Below are 19,489 nucleotides of genomic sequence, written 5' to 3'. Positions count from 1 at the left end.
CAAAAAAATCCTGCAACTTTTCTCCCCTACACTACACCCATCCAACATTTCCTCTCCTTAATTTTCTCCCACCTCTTCTTTGTAGAAGGAACTGGTGGTGTAAAGAATTAACAATGAAACTTCCTGCTTAACTATGCCCACTCACGCACTCCAGAAGTTCGCAAATTATTCAGACCAGTAACAATGCCTTTATTACTAGAATTTCCAACGATTAATGTTCTACTCTCAGTTCCTTTCTATTTTCTTTATATAACCTGTCCCCACCACCTGATTCACTGTAACTATCAATACATACTTTGTGGAATGAACTGATGGCTGTTTTCCTAGTTCACTGAGAAAATGGAAGCAATTAGAAGAACTCCCAGATATCTACTACATCTATATATCTACTTACCTATGTATTCAACCCTCACTTGCTACTGTGAACTATTCATGTTGTTATCTAAAGCTCATCTTTCAACTTATCCACTAGATCACAGCTTCTCTGTTGTATTAAATATTCTGTCTCTACTGAATCATTCTCCAGTGAGCATTAAGTACATACTGTAAAAAAAAACCTTTTGATTCTGTATTCCATTTCATCTAGCACCACCCCACTTATCTGTTTCCCTAGACAACAAAACTTCTTTTATGAGTCATCCATGCATGCTATCTTTAATTCCTCGACATCCAATGTCATTTAATTCCACTTGATTTGTCACCCTCCTTCCCAATGTTCAGAAAATGCTTTTGTTAAGGTCTCTCCAATGACTTCCAAATTCCTAAAATCCACTGATCAATTCTGAATCCTCACCTAACTTGATCTGTCATTCTTTATCGCTAATACAGTTATCAAAAAGATCAAATGAAATAATGTACTTAAGAGTATTTTGAAAACTATCATGTATTTTGATAAAGAAACAAAGGTCCAAGCCTTCTGACTGGTCATACAGCTACTTATAGTAGCCAATGAAAGAACCTGAACTAGTTTTTTCCAATCTTGTGATCCTTTCATAAAGTCAGAAATCCCCTCCCTTTATAACTAACAGATGGTTAAGGGAGGATCAATTCAAGTGAAAGATGGCTGTTCTGGATCTATAGTTCACAAATGAGCTCCAGCAGGGTAGAGACTTCCATTTTTTTTCTTGCCAGCAGCATTATCCTCTGCTGAAAGCTCATATGGCAAATAATGGTTATATCCACTATACAAGCAAATACTGCACTTTTTTAGTATTCAACTTCAACAGGAGCCAAAGGAATCTGAAACCAGCAAACATCAGTTCCCTGGACTAACCCAGGCAAAGAGACATTTCAGACGGTAATTCTTAGAAAAGTACTTCTATTTTCAGTTACTTGTTATTCTTCTTTCATTTTCCATAATCAGTTCCTCAACTTTTAAAATTGAAACTCCTTTTTCTCAGCCTTCTAATAAATGGCAGCGTTGGGGATCTTTATTTAGGGATCCACCCCTCTTATCACAATCCACACATATAAAGCCAAATCTCTGGTTTCAATTCATATTCCTTCTATGTCCAGAAAGACATCCAGATAAACTAGAAAGACCTTACGATTGCCCCATATATACTTCAGTAAAGACTCAGTAACACATTCAGTTTTGCTAATAAGCTGTTCCTAAGAAATTTATTCCTATCTTATAAAATTAAGCAATTACCTCCTGTGTTTTGATCAAACCCTATTAATATTTTCAAGCCAAGAACATTTTATTTAAAGAAAAATATTCTGAGTCACTTCATTTAATGATTTTATTTTTTGCAATTATTCTTTCCTATATTAATAGCCATTGTTTAAATGCGTATTTTCCAACATTACAAATTATTCAGTGTATGTGCAAGAAACAGATTTTCTATCACAAAAAAGCTGAATTATATGCAATTATCAGCAGCACCTAGATTTTTTAGTCTTGCTCTTTGCGATAACTAAATACTAGAATAATAAACAAATAAAACAATAAAACAAATAAAAATAAAATATGAACAAATAAATACCAAAAAATAAAATACAAATAAAAAACAAACAAACAAACAAACAAAAAAACACCTTTGGGGCACCTGGGCGGCTCAGTCAGTTAAATGTCCAACTCTTGGTTTGGGCTCAGGTCATGATCCTAGGGTCCTGGCATAGAGGCCCACTGTCAGGCTCCCTACTCAGCGGAAAGTCAGCTTCTCCCTCTGCCCCCCACACTTGTGCATGCGCAGGCTCTCTAACAAATGAACTCTTTAAAATACATACATATATACATACATACATAAATAAAATTTTTAAAAGTACCTTTGGTTTCTTCTACAGCAAGTTTATCACAAATCTGCTTTTCATAGGTACAAAGATGTTCTAGGGCTTCTCTATAGAGACCTGCTTCCCGAAGAACTTGGTTCTGATATAAAAGTAGTTCACTATATTCATAATCCACTTTATCAGGAGATGTCTATATATGGATATAAGGAATACTAACAGTAAGAATTTTGTTTTCATTTTAGAAAACTGTTTATACACTCAAAATACATACAAGAAATCAAAGGATAATAACTGACTGACAAAATTCATTTTCTAAACATTCTTAAATATCTGTCTAGAGAGCAACTAAGTAAAAAATGACAATATTAACTTATAACCCATTGAATAAAGTAAGAATCCCTAAGTCCTTACATATAATAATAAGTAAACAGGGTAGAAAGGAAAGCTCTTACTTAACAGTAGAATGTCAAATAATAAATCTAGAAAAAATAAGAGAGTTAGAGAATCACCACTTTGCAACTATCACAGAACAGTTGATTCAGGCAAGAATCACAATGAATGTTAAAACCAGTGGTAAGTTTGATGAAGAACAGGCTACTCATAACATCTCAAACTGTTTACTAAATACAAAGAGGAAAAAACAACAATTTTTTAGTAAAGAAACCTGGCAGACACCACATTAACCAAGTATTTAAATGGAACAAACAGACCTTATGCGCTTCCTAATGTGATGAACTGAGGAGAAGGGCTATATGTAACTCCTATAGTTTCCTGCCAAAAATTCTTAACTATATCTAATAATGAGGAAGCATCAAAGAAATCCAAATTGATGGACATTCTACAAAAGCACTTGCTGTACTCTTCAAAAATTTCAATGTCATGAAATAGAAAGAAAGCCTTCAAAACTTCCAGATTAAATCAGACTGGAAAGAAATGATAACTAAATGCAAAGTATGATTCCAGTAATGGGGGAAAAGATCTTAGAAAGGATATAAATAGGATAATTAATACATTTTGAATACAGGTCGTGGATTAGATAATAACAGTCTATCAATGTTAAATTTCCTAATTTTTGATAATCTATATTGTACTGTGTATAGAGTTAATAACTATAGAGCTAGTCTTAGAAAATATTACACTGACAGATTTAGGAGAAGATCATGGTGTCTGCACTACTCTCAAATGTTTCAGGAAAAAAATTTAAAAAGATAAATAGATAATAGAACTTGTAAAGTAATGTGTCAAGTATGAACAATCAGTTAATGTGACTGAACTCCTAATGCAGTTCCTTGCAATTTTTCTTCAAGTTTGGAACTATTTCAAAATAAAAAGTTTGTAAGTCTATATACACTTCTTTTTCATCATTACACTTAGAATTAGACCCAGTTTACTAGGTCTGGCTCCTGGTTGTTACCTGTTGTGTTTTCCTAAATTCTTCTAAAATCTTTGCTGCCATTTCATAATCTTCTAATAAGTGGTAAGCAATAGCATAACCAATCCATGATGCTCTTTGTGCAGGGCGAAGCTGAAGTAATTGATACCTCGTTTCCTTTCAAGGGAAAAAAAAACTTTCTTAGGTTTACGGTGAAAGCAAATGCTCCTAAAAAGATCATATTAATTAACCCAACAATGATGAGCAATTTGCAACACAATACTGGGAATAATAATAGAACATAGCTTCAGACATCCATATTGTGTAGCTTTATAGGAGCAAAACAATATTTGGTAAGAAGTACAATGAAGCCTCCAAAATAATATTGTAACTTTTTTAAAACTTAAGACCAGATATGCTTTATTACTTCCTGAACTACTTTAAAAAAAAAAAAAAAAAGGAGAGACAGGATGGAAAAGAGTACAAAAGAAAAACTTTTTTAAAAATACAGGGCCCAACTACTGAGTTAAGATCTACAGAAAACAACTGAGGAGGTACTACATGGACTCTATAGATCTGAATTAATAGACTAATTTAAGGGTTAAAAGATAGGTACAAAGAATTGTCTCAATGGAGGTCAAAAGAAGAACAAATACGCTTTCCAGAAAAATGTGAGAACTAAAGGTTGTATTTACATGTTAATAGCAGACAAAGACATTGTCTATTCGAGGAACTTCAATGCTAATTTTCACTGAATTAACTCCATTCTACAAAGTAATCCAATTCTGCCTCAGAGTAAAATAATTTATTTTAAAAATCTGATTAGTCCAGTCATAACATATACGCAATCACTACTAGGAGGAGATGAATAAGATTCAATTAAATTCCGTTTAAGAATGGAAAATTTTGTTTTTAGTAAGTACTCAAAAAAGTTTTAAATATTTTAATACTACTTTTCCCTTAGAATAAAAAAATTGGCTATTTTACTTACCCTGTAACCCTCAAGATCTCTCATTTGAATCTGTAGTAAAGAAAGGTCCCTTAAGATTTGAAGATTGTCTTTATCCCATTTTAACGCATTCCTATAACACTTAATGGCTTCATCATATTTCTTGTCTGACCTCTGGAGAAGGCCATAAACATGCCAACCTAAAGGATTTTGTTAAGGACACAACCTACAAGTCAAGAAATAATATTCCAATAACATTCCTCAAGAAACTCAGAAAACTACAGCTATTTATAAAGTTATAAGCTTTAAAAAAAGGAGAGAATATAAAGATAGACGTTTAACACACTGGAAAACAACACAGCTTTTTAAGCCAGAGAAAATGGGTCTCACCTGTCTTATTAGCTGTGACCTTGGTAAGTTACTTGGTCTTATATGTTTCCTCAATTATAAAATGTAAATAGAAAGTCTATACAGCATAGTTGCATAAGTAAATGGAAAAGATCGGTACAAAATAAATGCTCAATAAATATTACGAATTATCTATCTATCTATTTATTGAGAGACAACACGCAAGTGCACATGAGTTGGGGGTGGGGGTGGGGCACAGTGCACAGAGGGAAAGGGAGAATCCCAAACAGGCTCCGCAACACTGGTCTGGGTCTCAGGACCCTGAGATCAAGACCTGAGCCAAAATCAAGAGTCGGATACATAACCGACTGAGCCACCCAGGTGCCCCTGGAATTATCTTTACTTTTAAAAGAAAAAAAGAGGGAATGAGTATATACTTAACATATAATTATTTTACATCATGTACATTTTCTTTAGCTAACAAGATTCTTAGTGTAGAATGCTTAGTGCAGTACAAGTCCCTAAAAGTCAATACATAGAAGATGAAAAACACATATAAGATAAAAATTCATTTAGCAATTATTAAAATATCTTAATAATCAGGGTGTAGGTGACCAAAATGGATTGTTTCCTGCATCCAAAAAATCTGAAGTCTAGTAAGAGCACAGAGAAGTAAACTATAGTTGTTGTAAAAAAACGCTATAATGGGGGGAAAATACATAAATAATCCCACTCCCCTAATACAAGTCCTTTTCACTTTAGATCTTGAGTACTGCACAGTCACCCATCCTCCTACCTTCACAGTCTCTCTGCTTTTATTCTTTCCGAGTAACCTTTCTTAAAAAAAAAAAAAAATACGTAAAATCAAAAGAAAATAATTCACTTCCCTTTCCAGAAACTTGTAGTGTTTCTCTCTCAGATCAGATATAAACTTTTCAATCTATGAATGTCAGGGATCCTCAACAGAGTCAGTTAAATACATAATGCCCAGGATGGCACACGTTAAACTGAAAATACATTATTGAATACCATAAATTTTATTTGAAAAATCCTTGCTTTCATACTAAAATGACAAAGTAAAGTTTAACACAGTCTTCTCATTTGGCTGGTACACCTTTTTTAAAGCCTAAGACACACTACCCTTCATAATCTGGCCCCCATTACCAGGACTTCATCACCTCTCATGAGCACTGCAACTATCTTTTAACTGCCTCTAAACTTCACCCCCTAAAAATCTATACTTAAGGAGTTTAACAATGCTAAAAATTTAAAGAAACATATGTCCATCAAGAGGAACACAAATAAATCATAAGTAAATACTTACAGAACACTATGCAATCATTAAAAATGATGAAAAGGTATCTACAACAGTCTTACTAATTAGTCCTTTGATTACTCTAGAGTTTCTACTTACTCCCAACTCAATTCTGCTTCACTAGATTAGTGATAGTTTCTGAACAAGCTGTAATGCTTTATGTAATACTCAAACACGTTTCTGTATATGCATCCACTAAGTACCTTCCTTCACCAGACTGTAAATTCCTCGACAGCAAAATCCCTAACTTTTCTTCATCTGTAGTATGCCAGAGGTCTGGTAAACACCTGAAATTCAAAGTGTCTCAGCACTAAAAATTGTGTCAGCTCACAAAATAAGAAATATTTGTTTAAAAACGGTTTAAAAAAGAGCAACCCATATTTTTTTCTCTATCTTCCTTCAGACATTTGTATTTGCTCCTAACTTCACCTGACTCTTAAAATTTATCTGGTACAGTACCTTGGCACTATCAGAAACTATGTTAAACATCTACGACACCTCATCGTTAAATCCTCACAACACCACAGTGAGATGGGTATGGTTATCGTCATTTCATACACTAGGAAACTAAGTCCTAAGATCACAAAAAGAAGAGGTGAAATTCAAACCTAAGGGAAGCATACTCCAGAGCTTGTGTTCTTTGTCAGTATACTATTTGCCTATTATTCCTATTGTATATTTTTTTCTAAATTTATAATGATGATGAAATCTGCGGGTGCTTCTTTATTGTAATCGAGGGAAGGGCTTTCATAAATATAGTATCCACCTATCTGTGAAGGATAGGTTTCGAGACTCCCAACAACTGCCTGAAACCTATATATAACTATGTTTTTTCCTATATACACAAACCTACAATAAAGTTTAATTTACAAATTAGGCATGGTAAGAGATTATCAACAATAAGTAATAACAAAATAGAACTATAATACGCTGCAATAAAAGTTATATGAACGTGGTCTCTCTTTCTCTTAACTATTTTATTATACTGTACTCACCCTTTTTCCTTGTGATGTGAGGTGATAAAATGCCTACGTGATGAGATGAAGTGAGGTGAATGACTCAGGCACTGTGATGTAGTGTAATACCACTACTGACCTGACAATGCGTCAGGATCGTGCTTCCAAACTGAAGTTGACCTCGGGTAACTGAAACTGCAGAAAGTGAAACTGCGGATAAGGTGGGACCACGGTATTTTAAAAGGCAAAGTCCAATTTATCTGAACAGAAGTAATGTTAGAACAGGGTAAGTACATAAAAATGTTCCATGAAGACAGCTGTTATTCAATTTATAACCCTGGAGTTACACAGTAAGAGGAATCTAAGACTTCTGACTCCCAAATTGCTGTCTTAGCTTAAGACACCCCAATCCAATCCTTAAACATATCTGAAAAAGGATACACACATGACTCTTCAAGTCATTTCTCAAACCTCTACGAACCAATTCATAAGCTTCTTCCTTTTTCCCCAAACAGTTCAATGTTAATCCTTTCATAGCCAGGGTTTCTATTTTTAAAAAAGGAGGGGGGGGGAAGAGAAAGAAAAGGAAGAAAAAAGAAAGTAATTAAACATTAAAAATAGTTAACAAAAAAGTAATCATAATCTCAAAAACAAATGTTACATTATTCTAAGAATTTAAACTTTCAAGAAGATTATCTGGAAAACTTTCGGACTTCTACAGAATTAAAATATTTTAAAATTTGACAAACCAAGGAAACACACATTTCTATAGTCTAGGCATCCCAGAATTTTTTTTTTCTAAATAAAAAGATACAAAAGTGCATGAATATCTGGTAATTCATGTGCTAACAAGATACAGTGACTCTACTACTGTTCTTCAAGGAAATTCACCTCTAATAATCAATCCTTAAAATCCCCCTTTAAAATACGGAAAACTTTACCTTAAAACAGACTTTATTTCTGTGAACCCCAGTTACATTAAGATTAAATTCACTGTTCAATGGTTAAACCATCCAAATAAATTGTCTAACATTTCTGATTTTCATAAATTTTTAAAAGATTCTTTGGGATTATTACCAAACACACAACAAAGAAAATGTCAGGTATCTGTCATTCACAATCAAAAGATTAACAGAGTTCAGGGAAATACTAAGTTCTCAGAAAAGGAAAAGAAAAAAGATTTCTAATTTTATAATGTGCATGTTACAAAGCACACAGGAATAAAAAATATTCATTATGATTTACTTAACTTTTAGGGCTAAAATTTATAATTTATAGAAAAATTAATAATAAAAGGCAAGGATTAAAGAAAGGTATTACCCTGAGGAAAAAAATCAACATTTATTAGAAAAATACAGATAAAGAAACAGAAAAGAGAGGGGAAAAAATCATGTACAAATCATTATAAATCATATATAACTTTAAAGGAAAAGGAAGCTAACAAAATATATTTGGCAAGTAGCCAAACTTGCAAGGTACTATACCATGTAAAACAGTTCTTTGTTGTCAAATAGGTAAAATCTATTCACGCAAGTTTTACCAAACATCTTAAAGTGCCTTAATTAATGAAACTCTGTACTGCCAGTGAGTCGAAGACAAACCATCACTTTACGTACCGTTAAAATACTTTCAATTAAATTATGGCACTTCCTACAACATACCATGCACCTAACAAAAAAAAATATTTTTTAACAAGGAAAAAAAAAAAAGAGAGATAAATTTAGGTGGTTTTATGTCCCCTGCTTTCCACCTCCAATGTTATTATTATAGTAAAAATATGTAGGAGTAAAGAGAGCCAAAAGAGAACTATTGCTCTCTCCCTCTTCTTCGATACTAAGCGATTATCAAATTAATTACTGAAGAGCCATGTCTCCTAACTGCACAAATCAGACTTGCAAAAGCTTAGTTTTCCTATGCGTCTTCACAAGTTTAGCCACACACTCTCCTTTTACCCTACCAACATCTCACTGTCCAATCTTCTACCCTCACATAAGCAAAAGCTATGTAAATTTTCAGAACATTACATGATACGGATCAAGTCTTAAACATGACTGTCTTGAAAAACTAAGATACAATGTTGAATAAAAAGATGCTAGCTCATAAGCTAAGGACCAAATAGGCACTTTCTGAATAAGCTTAATGTAAGAAATCAAATTTTTGCAGCTCAACAGAGTTCTAAAGCAAAATTTTCTAATATCTTAAATGAGTTTATTTATTAAATTTAAACAATCCGTCCCCACTAATCTCCTCTGCCTTTCCTACAGCACTAATCTTCAAAACAGGAATAAACCAGAAATCAAGTAGAAAGTGTTACAGTTTTCTTGACATGAAATTCAAACTACAGTATTAAAAGAGCTTCACGCAACAGTCAAAGAAGGTCCATTCTCTCTGAAAAACAGGGCATCTGAGAGTAACAGAACCGAAATAAGTGAAGCCAGACAAGTTAGCAGCTTATTTACTTATACAGACAAGTATATGGTATTTATACTTACCTCCATGCTCTGCAAATTTGGGATTAGAGAGGATTTGTTTACAAAATTTCAACCCATTTCGATACTGTTTATGTTCATAACATCTCTGTCAAAACAAAAAAGAAAAAATCGAGTTTAGCAAGAAATGCAAACAATTTTAAATTCAATCCTAAAATTTTGATTGCTAAATACAACGGAATGATCAAATATTATGTCCATATTCTCCTAAATCCCATTAAAATTCCAATAAAAAATACAGAAGATTCAAATACAAAAAGTAAAAGCAAGACAAAGAGACAGACTATAGATTAGGAAAAATAAAAAATCATCAGCTCACTCCTAAAATGTCCAGCAAGTGTTATAGAAAATGAAAACTGAGAGAAAATAAAGGTATGGAAATTATATTTTTAAATAATATTTTCTTCTTACTGAAGGAAAGAAGTCTCTCAAGCCACAGGGACAAAAAACTACATGCAAAATAATGAAGAAGAAAAAAAAAGATCTTTAGCATGGCACATCATAATGAAACTTCAAAGCCTTGAAAATAAAGAAAAGGTCCTTAGGGGCGCCTGGGTGGCACAGCAGTTAAGCGTCTGCCTTGGGCTCAGGGCATGTTCCCAGCATTATGGGATCGAGCCCCACATCAGGCTCCTCTGCTATGAGCCTGCTTCTTCCTCTCCCACTCCCCCTGCTTGTGTTCCCTCTCTCGCTGGCTGTCTCTATCTCTGTCAAATAAATAAATAAAATCTTTAAAAAAGAAAAAAAAAAAAAAGAAAAGGTCCTTAAAAACTTCCAGAGGGGGGGGAAAAAGGCACATAAAGGGATCTGTAATTTGAACGTCACTGAACTTTTATTCCAAAGTAATAATGGAATACTGCTAAAAACCAGAAAACATCTATACACAGTTCAAAATTCAAAGTGAGGGGTGCCTGGGTGGTGCAGTCGTTGAGCGTCTGCCTTTGGCTCAGGGCGTGATCCCAGCGTTCCGGGATCGAGCCCCACATTGGGCTCCTCCACTGGGAGCCTGCTTCTTCCTCTCCCACTCCCCCTGCTTGTGTTCCTTCTCTCGCTGGCTGTCTCTCTCTGTCAAATAAATAAAATCTTAAAAAAAAAAAATTCAAAATGAAATCAAGTTTCAACCTAGAATTCTATACCCAGCCAAATTATCAATCAAGTATGTGAAAATGAGACTTAGAGACTTCTCAGAAAGCTAAAAATTTATCTCTATGCACTTTTACTTATGAAGCTATTAAAAGGAATCAAAACAAACCAAAAAAGACAATATGGCACTTGGTAAATAAATCTAATGCAGAAAAAAGATCTAGAGAACAACCACTTCAAAATAAAAAAGGAAGCCAAAGGCCACCATGGAATAGGTTTCCAGTAAGGGCAAAAATGGAACTAATATATTTCATAATATGGAAATTATTATTTATGAGCAAATGACAGAAATTCAGACACATTTGGGAAAAATGAGCAATAGCTCTACAGAAAACCAGGCAACTGAATGAGACAAGTATTATCTCTAGGAGAAATAAAGGCTTGTGTAAGACAGAAAGTATGGTATTAGTGTAATATTTACCTTAACAGTGAAAAATACATGCATAATTATAAAAATGTAAATATTCAGTGCTGGTTTGTCAAAATGTTGTGATACAACTATGACAGGGTGATGAGGAAAAGGAAAGTGGACAAATATGTGAATGATGAACTTCTAAGTCCTTTTTTTCCATAACCAGAAGTCAACAAATGTCTCAAAGTCATGCACCAAAAAATAGTGGTATATTATTAAGCAACAAGAAAGGAAATACCAAAGAATATGGCTAAGAGAGTGCGTGATTCTGAAGTGGGAAGGTGGAGGGTGAGGGGGTAGGGGTGAAGGGGACATATTTTTTCATCATAAATATTCTAGTGCTATTTGACTTTCAGGTATCAATGTGTGGTTTCACTAATAATAATTATTTTTTAATTTTTTTTTAAGTAGGCTCCATGCCCAGCATACCCCAATGCAAGGCTTGAACTCACTTACCACACTGAGAACAAGACCTGAGCCAAAATCAAGAGTCAGATGCCTAACGGACTGAGCCATCCAGGTACCCCAATAATTAATTTTTAAACCATTCTATTTGTTACAGAAATAAGCCTACATCTAGAACATATAATAATCTATGCCAGAATTCACTGTCATAAATTTAAGCAAATTTTGCTCACAACTTTTGAAACAGTATTTTCAAAATCTGGGAGGGAGGCTTAATGAAAAAAATGACAAAATCACCGCAGAAAAAAATGTATAGAAACAAAACAATGAAAACATAAAATTTTACATTTGGCATCAAAGACATCAACTGCTTAAGCTCAATGCTAGAGCCAACTACAGAACTGTTCTATAACCAACTACGTACTCATCATCTCTACTTTGCTGCTTCTCATCTCAAACTTATTGTATCCCAAACACAACTGAATATCTGCCTCCCCCAGAATGTTCTGCACCAAGTCTTCATCATCTCAGTAGATGCTTTCCCCTCAACTCACCCAACCAGATGTGAAGGAAAACAAAACAAAACAAAACTATTTATCTTTGGTGCTTTCTTTCACTCATACTTCCATCCTCTAGTAGGTAACAATAGTCCCAATTTCTCTACAAAAGCTTCCTAATTCCCTGCCTCCCTTCCCCACAATCAACTATACACTTGGCAGGCAGTTATCTGGGGGATAAGAGGGAAGGGAAAGCAGCAGCAGTAACTTAGGGCTATCATTAACCATATGTAGTCAAAGAAACATAACAAAGTAATTAAATTTCATATTCCTATTTACTCAGCAGAAAGCCTAACTATAGTATATTTTTCTTATAATAATTATGTATAGCTATGATGTAAACACTAGTTAAGAGGGACACTCTGTATGTGTCAATGTTTTCCAGGAACTATATACATACAAAGAACAATTTAAGGGCATTGTTCTTAAAATCCTCAATTAGCTTTCTGAAAACTTTTTTTTTTATTTGTATCTAAGTAGGCTTCATGCCTGGTGTGGAGCTCAACATGGGGCTTGAGATCAAGAACTGATCAAAAGTGGTATGTTTAACTGACTGAGCCACCCAAGTGCACCTCTGAAAATTTATTTCTTTAAAATACAGTAAAGGAACTTCCACTTTTGGCCATGATGGAATAAATAAAGTTGAACTTGCCCTTCTACTTACTGTAAACAACAAAAATAGACAAAACATATGAAATAACTATTGTCAGACATTGGACAATAGGGAGCACAGGGCTGTGAACCGTGAGAGGTGGGGAAAAAATGACAGACTTAGAAATGCCCCTACTTTATAGATCATAGTACAGGGAGAAGGATCTCACAGAGCACAACAGTCCACAGAGAATTGAAGAGACAAAGACTGAATGAAGTTCAATGAGGCCAACCACATGATAAAGCAAATGATGATGGAACTATTCAGAGAAAGAAATTTAAAAATCTGCAGGGGGTCCAAATGCATTGGTTGCTGAAAACTATGAGTGCTAAGTCTTGAAAATGTAGAGGGAAACTTCATGAGGCCAAAAAAGAATGACCAGGAAGCAGTAAGTTCAAGAATTTTCACATGGTACTGAGAATTCCAAATAGCCAGAATGAAGTCTTCAATTAACACCTGCAGAATTGAGTAAATACTGCAAAAAAGGTCTACTCAGAAGAAGACAAAAACTAGCCCTAGAGTAAGTGTACTCTAGACCCAATCTAAACAAAGGCCTAGGCTGATATACAAGTACCTTCACTGTCTGCTATTAACAAAGTCCAACACTCTTTAAAGACAGTTAAGTCACATAAAACAATGTAAAATTCATAAATACCCACCATCCAATAAGATATTATTAGATAACCTAAGAGGCAAGAAAACATGATCCACAACCAGGAGAACTAGAGAAATGATGAAATAATGAGGTCAAAATATCAAGACAACTAGATGCTCAAGAGTTTAAGGAAAATAAACATGTGAAAAGAGAAACAACATATAAAAAAGAACCAAATAGTGCTTCTAGAGGTGAAAAATACAATATATACAAAAAATGTCATCAGATTAAAGGTATTGACACTGTAGAAGAAAAAATCAGTGAAACGGAAGACATAGAAACACAGACAATACAAACTACACAAACTGAAGTATAGAAAAAGTATAGAAGTATAGAGAAAAAAGATGGAAAAATAAATTAGCAGAGTCCCCATGCATCTGTTGCTAAAAATTGTTGAGTACTAAGTTTTAAATATGTACGGTGAAACTTCATGAGGCCAAACAACAACCCTTCTTTACAAAAGAAAAATTCCAAAAGCATCACAAATCTAAATGAAAAAGGTGAAACAATAAAGCTTCCCAAAAAACCATTTTAAAATATCTTCATTATATGTTGGGTTGATAAGCTCCTTTATTCCTTAAGCAGGAAAGTTTAAATGTTTAAGATAATATTAAAAAAAGGCAAGCCAGGGGCAGGTGGGTGGCTCAGTTGGTTAAGCATCTGCCTTTGGCTCAGGTCATGATCCCAGGGTCCTGGGATTAAGCCCCTCATTGGGCTCCCTGTCAGTGCAGGAATCTGTCTCTCCCTCTCCAAGTGCCTCTCCACCTGTTCATGTTATCTCTCTCTCAAATAAATAAATAAAATCTTTAAAAAAAAAAAAAAAGGCAAGCCAGAGAAGACATGCAATGCCCAACAAAGATCCTACATCTAGAATATATAAAAAACTTCTATAAGTCAATATCAAAAAGACAGGTCATTAAAAAAATTGGGCAAGGAGGAGTGCCTGGGTGGCTCAGTTGGTTAAGCATCTGCCTTTGGCTCAGGTCATTATCTCAGGTCCTGGGATCAGGCCTGCATCGTGCTCTCTGCTCAGCAGGGAGTCTGCTTCTCCCTTTCCCTCTGTGCACTCTCTCTCTCTCTCAAATAAATCTCTTAAAAAAATTTAAAAAATAATTGGGGAGGGGTCTTGAAAAAATTGAACCCAAAAGAGGTTATACTAACAGCCCATAAACACATTAGAGGTGCTTAATTACATCAAAATAAACAGAAATAAAAACATATATTCACTGAAAGACAGAAAAAAAAATATTAATAACTGAGATTACAAAAAAAATACATGAAACCAAAAAAAATACCTAAAATTAATAACCTACCTGAACTAACAGTAGTAAGTCAGCAAAAACTTAGTATCTCTTTTAACTTACTTTGGATTAAAAATTGCTTTGATACCTAAGGCTTAAATTTACCAAAGCCAATACAATAAATATGGTACAAAAGGAGTGTAGGTCTTCTCTGCTAAAGTAAACAAATCATATAAAGTGTGACCACTATGACATAATCCTAGCATTGTATTTGTAGGTAATTTTTACATACTAGTAACATTATGAATGGAAAAATTTACTTCAAGGAATTAGTCAAATAGTGAAAAGCTACCTATGGAATCAAATAGCTCTGGTTTTAAACCCTAACTTCGGACAACAAACTAGTTATATAGTCTTAAGTACCTTGCTGAGTATCAGAAAGAGTCTTTAAATCCTAGAGATATCTTGCCAGGAAATGTAAAACAATACTAACAGCTAATACTTATTGAGCATTTAGTGAATGTCAGGTACTGTGCTAAATGCTTTACAGGGAAAACTCTACTATAATACAGCTAATACTTATTGAGCTATTAATGTAAAACAATACTAACAGCTAATACTTACTGAGCATTTAGTGAATGTCAGGTACTGTGCTAAATGCTTTACAGGGAAAACTCGTTTAATCTCAACAATGGTATGAAGTAAGTATTCTTTTTATCCTCATTTTAGATGAGATATCTGAGGTCCATAGAAATTATATAATTTGGTCAAGGTCACACAGCTACCAGGTGATGAAAAAAAAGATTTAAACCAGGCAATCTGGATTCAGAGCCATTACACTTAGCCATTATAACTACCTTTCTACTACAGTTGAGTAGTGTAGCACAGAAAAAAAAAAAATAGGAAGAAAGAAAACCTCTAACAGAAGAAATATAATGCCAAGAAAGAAAGAAAGAAAGAAAGAAAGAAAGAAAGAAAGAAAGAATTAAGCTATATCCCATTACAGAGGCAATTGCTATTAACATTCTGATTATTTAACAAGGTCTAACCCAAAAACTACAGAACAGTCTACTGTTCCATAGTATAAATGTGAACCTGTATAAATATAATTGATAACAAGCACATGAAAATCACAGACATTTATATTCTTACTTGACATGCATAATGTGACTTTATTTTGTATAGGTGAACTTAAAATACTCAGGATTCCAGTTGTTTTTTTCTTGGTCTTACTGGAAATACATTACATTGTTTACAGCACCACATTTTTCAAAGGGATTGCACACTAGCATCTCATTTAATCTTCATGATACTCCTGTAAACTAAGAATAAAAGGTTCAATGCTTATTGTACAAGTAAGATTTAGAAAACAAGCAATTTACCTAGTTAGTGGCAAAATTTAGACATCCTAGGCCTTCTGAGGCCCAGGTGAGAGCTCTTTCCATCATATACAGAAATTTCATTAAATTTTATTAACATAAATGTTATTAAAGGCTATAGTTTTTTGGGGGGGGCCACTGGGTATTTCAGTCAGTTAAACATCTGACTCTTAATTTCAGCTCAGGTCATGATCTCAAGGTCCTGAGATTGAGCCCCATGCTGGGCTCTGTGCTGGGTGTGGAGCCTGCTTAATATTCCCTCTCTCCCTCTTTCCCCTGCTCCCGAACCCCCACTCATACTCCCTCTCTTTAAAAAAAAAAAAAAAAAAGCCTATAGTTTTGGGGTGCCTGCTGGCTCCATCAGTACAGCATGAGACTCTCTCAATCTCAGAGTCATAAGTTCAAGTGCCATGCTGGAAATGGAGCCTACTTAAAAAATAAATAAAAAATTAAAAAGCTGGGGCACCTGGATGGCTCAGTTGTTGAGCGCCTGCCTTTGGCTCAGGTCATAATCCCAGGACCATCCTGGGATCAAGCCCCGCGTTAGGCTCCCTACTCAGCAGGGGAGTCTACTTCTCCCTCTGCCTCTCTTGCTCCCTCTGCTGTGCACACACTTTCTCTCTCTCTCTCTGTCAAATAAGTAAATAAAATCTTTAAAAAAAATTTTTTTAAAGCCTATAATCTTTTAACAGATCTTCTAATCAAATTCAAACATTATCTCACCTTGTTTTATTTTTTAAAGACGTATTTATTTTAGACAGAGAGAGGTGTGTGGGGGGTAAGAGGGACAGGCAGAGGAAGAGACAAAATCTCAAGAAGACTCCCCTCTGAGCGCAGAGCCCAACTCAGGGCTGGATCTCAGGACCCTGAGATCCTGACCTGAGCTGAAGCCAACAGTTGGAGGCTTAACCAACTAAGCCACCCAGGCACCCCTCACCTTATTTCTTACTTACTATTATAGTCAAATAAATAGGCAATAAAAATGCCAAAAGTAAGGTGAGAAAAATGAACACACACAGAATAATTAACTAATTGGATAATTACCCCAAATAATTGAGTTTACCAAAAGAAAATTAAAAAACAAACTCCACTTTCTTTGAATGTGATAATACTATACTACTTAGCTTTTTATCACATTTCAGACCAATAATAATTAAGTTTCAATTCCTAATGATTATGTTCTCAATTAATGAAATCTGGCAGTCTTCCGTATTAAAATTATACTCAATGTCATTAAACCAATTATCTCCTGTCAATGTGACCTGTAAAAATAATTCAAAATGGCATACTCCTCCAAAAAGCTGCTAAGAACTCATTTCTTCAACTCAAGAATCAGTGTGTACTTAAGGAAATGGATCCCAATCTCTTTTTCTCCTAAAAGAGCACCACTTCTACAACAAGAGAGTAGTATTTCTAGTTTAATAGAAAAAGTAACAACAAATATAAAAATATAAAAAGTCCTTTTTTGAACCATTCAAAAAGAGATGTACAAAATGAAAAAAAATAGATTTGGTTATTTTTCAAAATCCCACATAACACTAACACTAAAGTTAATTCTGCAGAACTATATAAAAGGAAGGCATCATGACAAGATTCTTAATGCCTTAACCAATCCCATAGGCCGAAAGTAAGTTTTTAAAGAACTGACTTTTACTTAGGAAAAGAAGGATGCAAAATACTATTTATAGTATACTTTGAAGAAAAGCTTTGCATTCAATTCATTTAAAACAGGTTTTATAAAACAACATGGTAGACAGACATATTAAGTACTCTACAGTGGAATCATCCAATTAAATAAAACAAGTCTACAGAGGCGCCTGGGTGGCTCAGTCAGTTGAGCATCTCTGACTCTTGATCTCAGCTCAGGTCTTGACCTCAGGGTCATGAGTTCAAGCCCAACGTGGAGACTGCTTTAAAAAAAAAAAAGTAGAAGTCTACAATTCTATCTCTAAAACTCTTGTATTTAGGAGTTCTTGAAATTTCAGGACTACAAGGGTTTCCCTTGGTATGGGATGAATGCCACAGTGCTCTATTCTCTTGCCTATAACATGGATATATGTTAATTCAAAATTAGACATAATAGTTTCAAAAATACTAGAACATTGTAGATTACCTTCCATTAGGAGTTAAATTTTAAAATACTAACACTATGTTCTAGAAAGGGTAAAGCATGGGGCATGAGGGTGGCACAGCTGATTAAGCCTCTGACTCTTGGTTTTGACTCAGATGGTGGTCTCAGGGTCGTGGGAAAGAGCCCTATGTTGGGCTCCATGATGAGCATGGAGTCCGCTTGATATTCTCTCTCCTTCTCCCTCTGCCCCTCCCACTTGTGCTAGCTCTCTCTAAAAATAAATAAATAGATCTTTAAAAAAAAATAGTAAAGCAAAATAGGATAAAATTAAAATAGAATAAATTGTCCTAATAGATAAAAAACCCCATGTGCTAAATGATGGTACCATACACTCTGAAATCCCTGCTTCCAAATGTATAGGAATAACTGACACAAATAATACTTCTGGAAAAACAAGAAAGAAAGAAAGATGAAACTTCTGCCAAACATAAAACTAGTAAGTAAATAAGAAGTAATTATTTTCAGATGTCGGATGAGAGCCAACACACAAGACTGTGATCTCAGAAGGGAATCAAGGTAAATCCCAAGAAAATCCTTTTCTCTGCCTAGAGGCATTTTCCAGACTGTAGAATGGGAGGCGGAGGGCAAACAGAACACGGCAGTCTCACTGATACAAGCAGATAATCTGAGTCAGAAAGGGATACAACAGCTAGAATTTATGAGGCAGGGTACCAAAGAGAATTGTACAAAGACAAAGCTTTGGAAATCTGCATAGGAATCTTCAAATATATTTTTTTAAGATTTTATTTATTTATTTGAGAGCCAGGGAGAAAGAGCCGCATGCGCGGGCAAGGAAAGGAGGGGCAGAGGCAGAGAATCTCAAGTGCCACTGCACGGAGCATGCAGTCTACATGAGGCTTGATCTCACAACCCTGAGATCATGACCTGAACCAAAATCAAGAGTTGGATGCTTAACCAACTGAGCCACCCAGGCGCCCTTGAAATCTTTTGTCAATTATTAAGCTGAGCAGGTTCACTGAAAGAATCTACAGAAGCTAGGCAAAAACAACTATCAACTAGCATGGGCAGAACAACTATTGGTGCTCATTCATACACGGATGGGAGGAGACATCTGAGTTCCTAACATCCATTTACAGACTTCATTAAATACTCCATGATTCAGTAGAGACCCAGAAAGCCAATACTTTGGGAATAAGGCTAATCTAGACCCACTTTTATTAAAGCCTTAAAACAAGCCCTGGAGAGAAGCTGATACACAAGCAAATTAACAGTCTGTCAAAACAAAACTCTAT

General features: G+C 34.7%; 1 protein-coding gene across 2 annotated transcripts in view; it reads right to left on the bottom strand.

The window, feature by feature from the left end:
• Positions 1 to 19,489, bottom strand: part of NAA15 (N-alpha-acetyltransferase 15, NatA auxiliary subunit) — a 79,286-nt gene that overhangs the window by 38,917 nt on the left and 20,880 nt on the right. For both annotated transcript variants that reach the window (XM_026499371.4, XM_026499372.4), the window contains exons 2-6: positions 9,665 to 9,749; positions 7,614 to 7,718; positions 4,596 to 4,753; positions 3,647 to 3,781; positions 2,269 to 2,422 (exon numbers count right to left, since the gene is read on the bottom strand). In XM_026499371.4, the coding sequence (XP_026355156.2) occupies positions 2,269 to 2,422; positions 3,647 to 3,781; positions 4,596 to 4,753; positions 7,614 to 7,718; positions 9,665 to 9,749 (637 nt within the window). The remainder of the gene's footprint in view (positions 1 to 2,268; positions 2,423 to 3,646; positions 3,782 to 4,595; positions 4,754 to 7,613; positions 7,719 to 9,664; positions 9,750 to 19,489) is intronic.

The sequence above is a fragment of the Ursus arctos genome, unplaced genomic scaffold (assembly GCF_023065955.2).
Source record: "Ursus arctos isolate Adak ecotype North America unplaced genomic scaffold, UrsArc2.0 scaffold_11, whole genome shotgun sequence".
In the NCBI taxonomy this organism is placed as follows: Eukaryota; Metazoa; Chordata; class Mammalia; order Carnivora; family Ursidae; genus Ursus; species Ursus arctos.
This window is presented reverse-complemented; position numbering and strand designations above follow the sequence as displayed.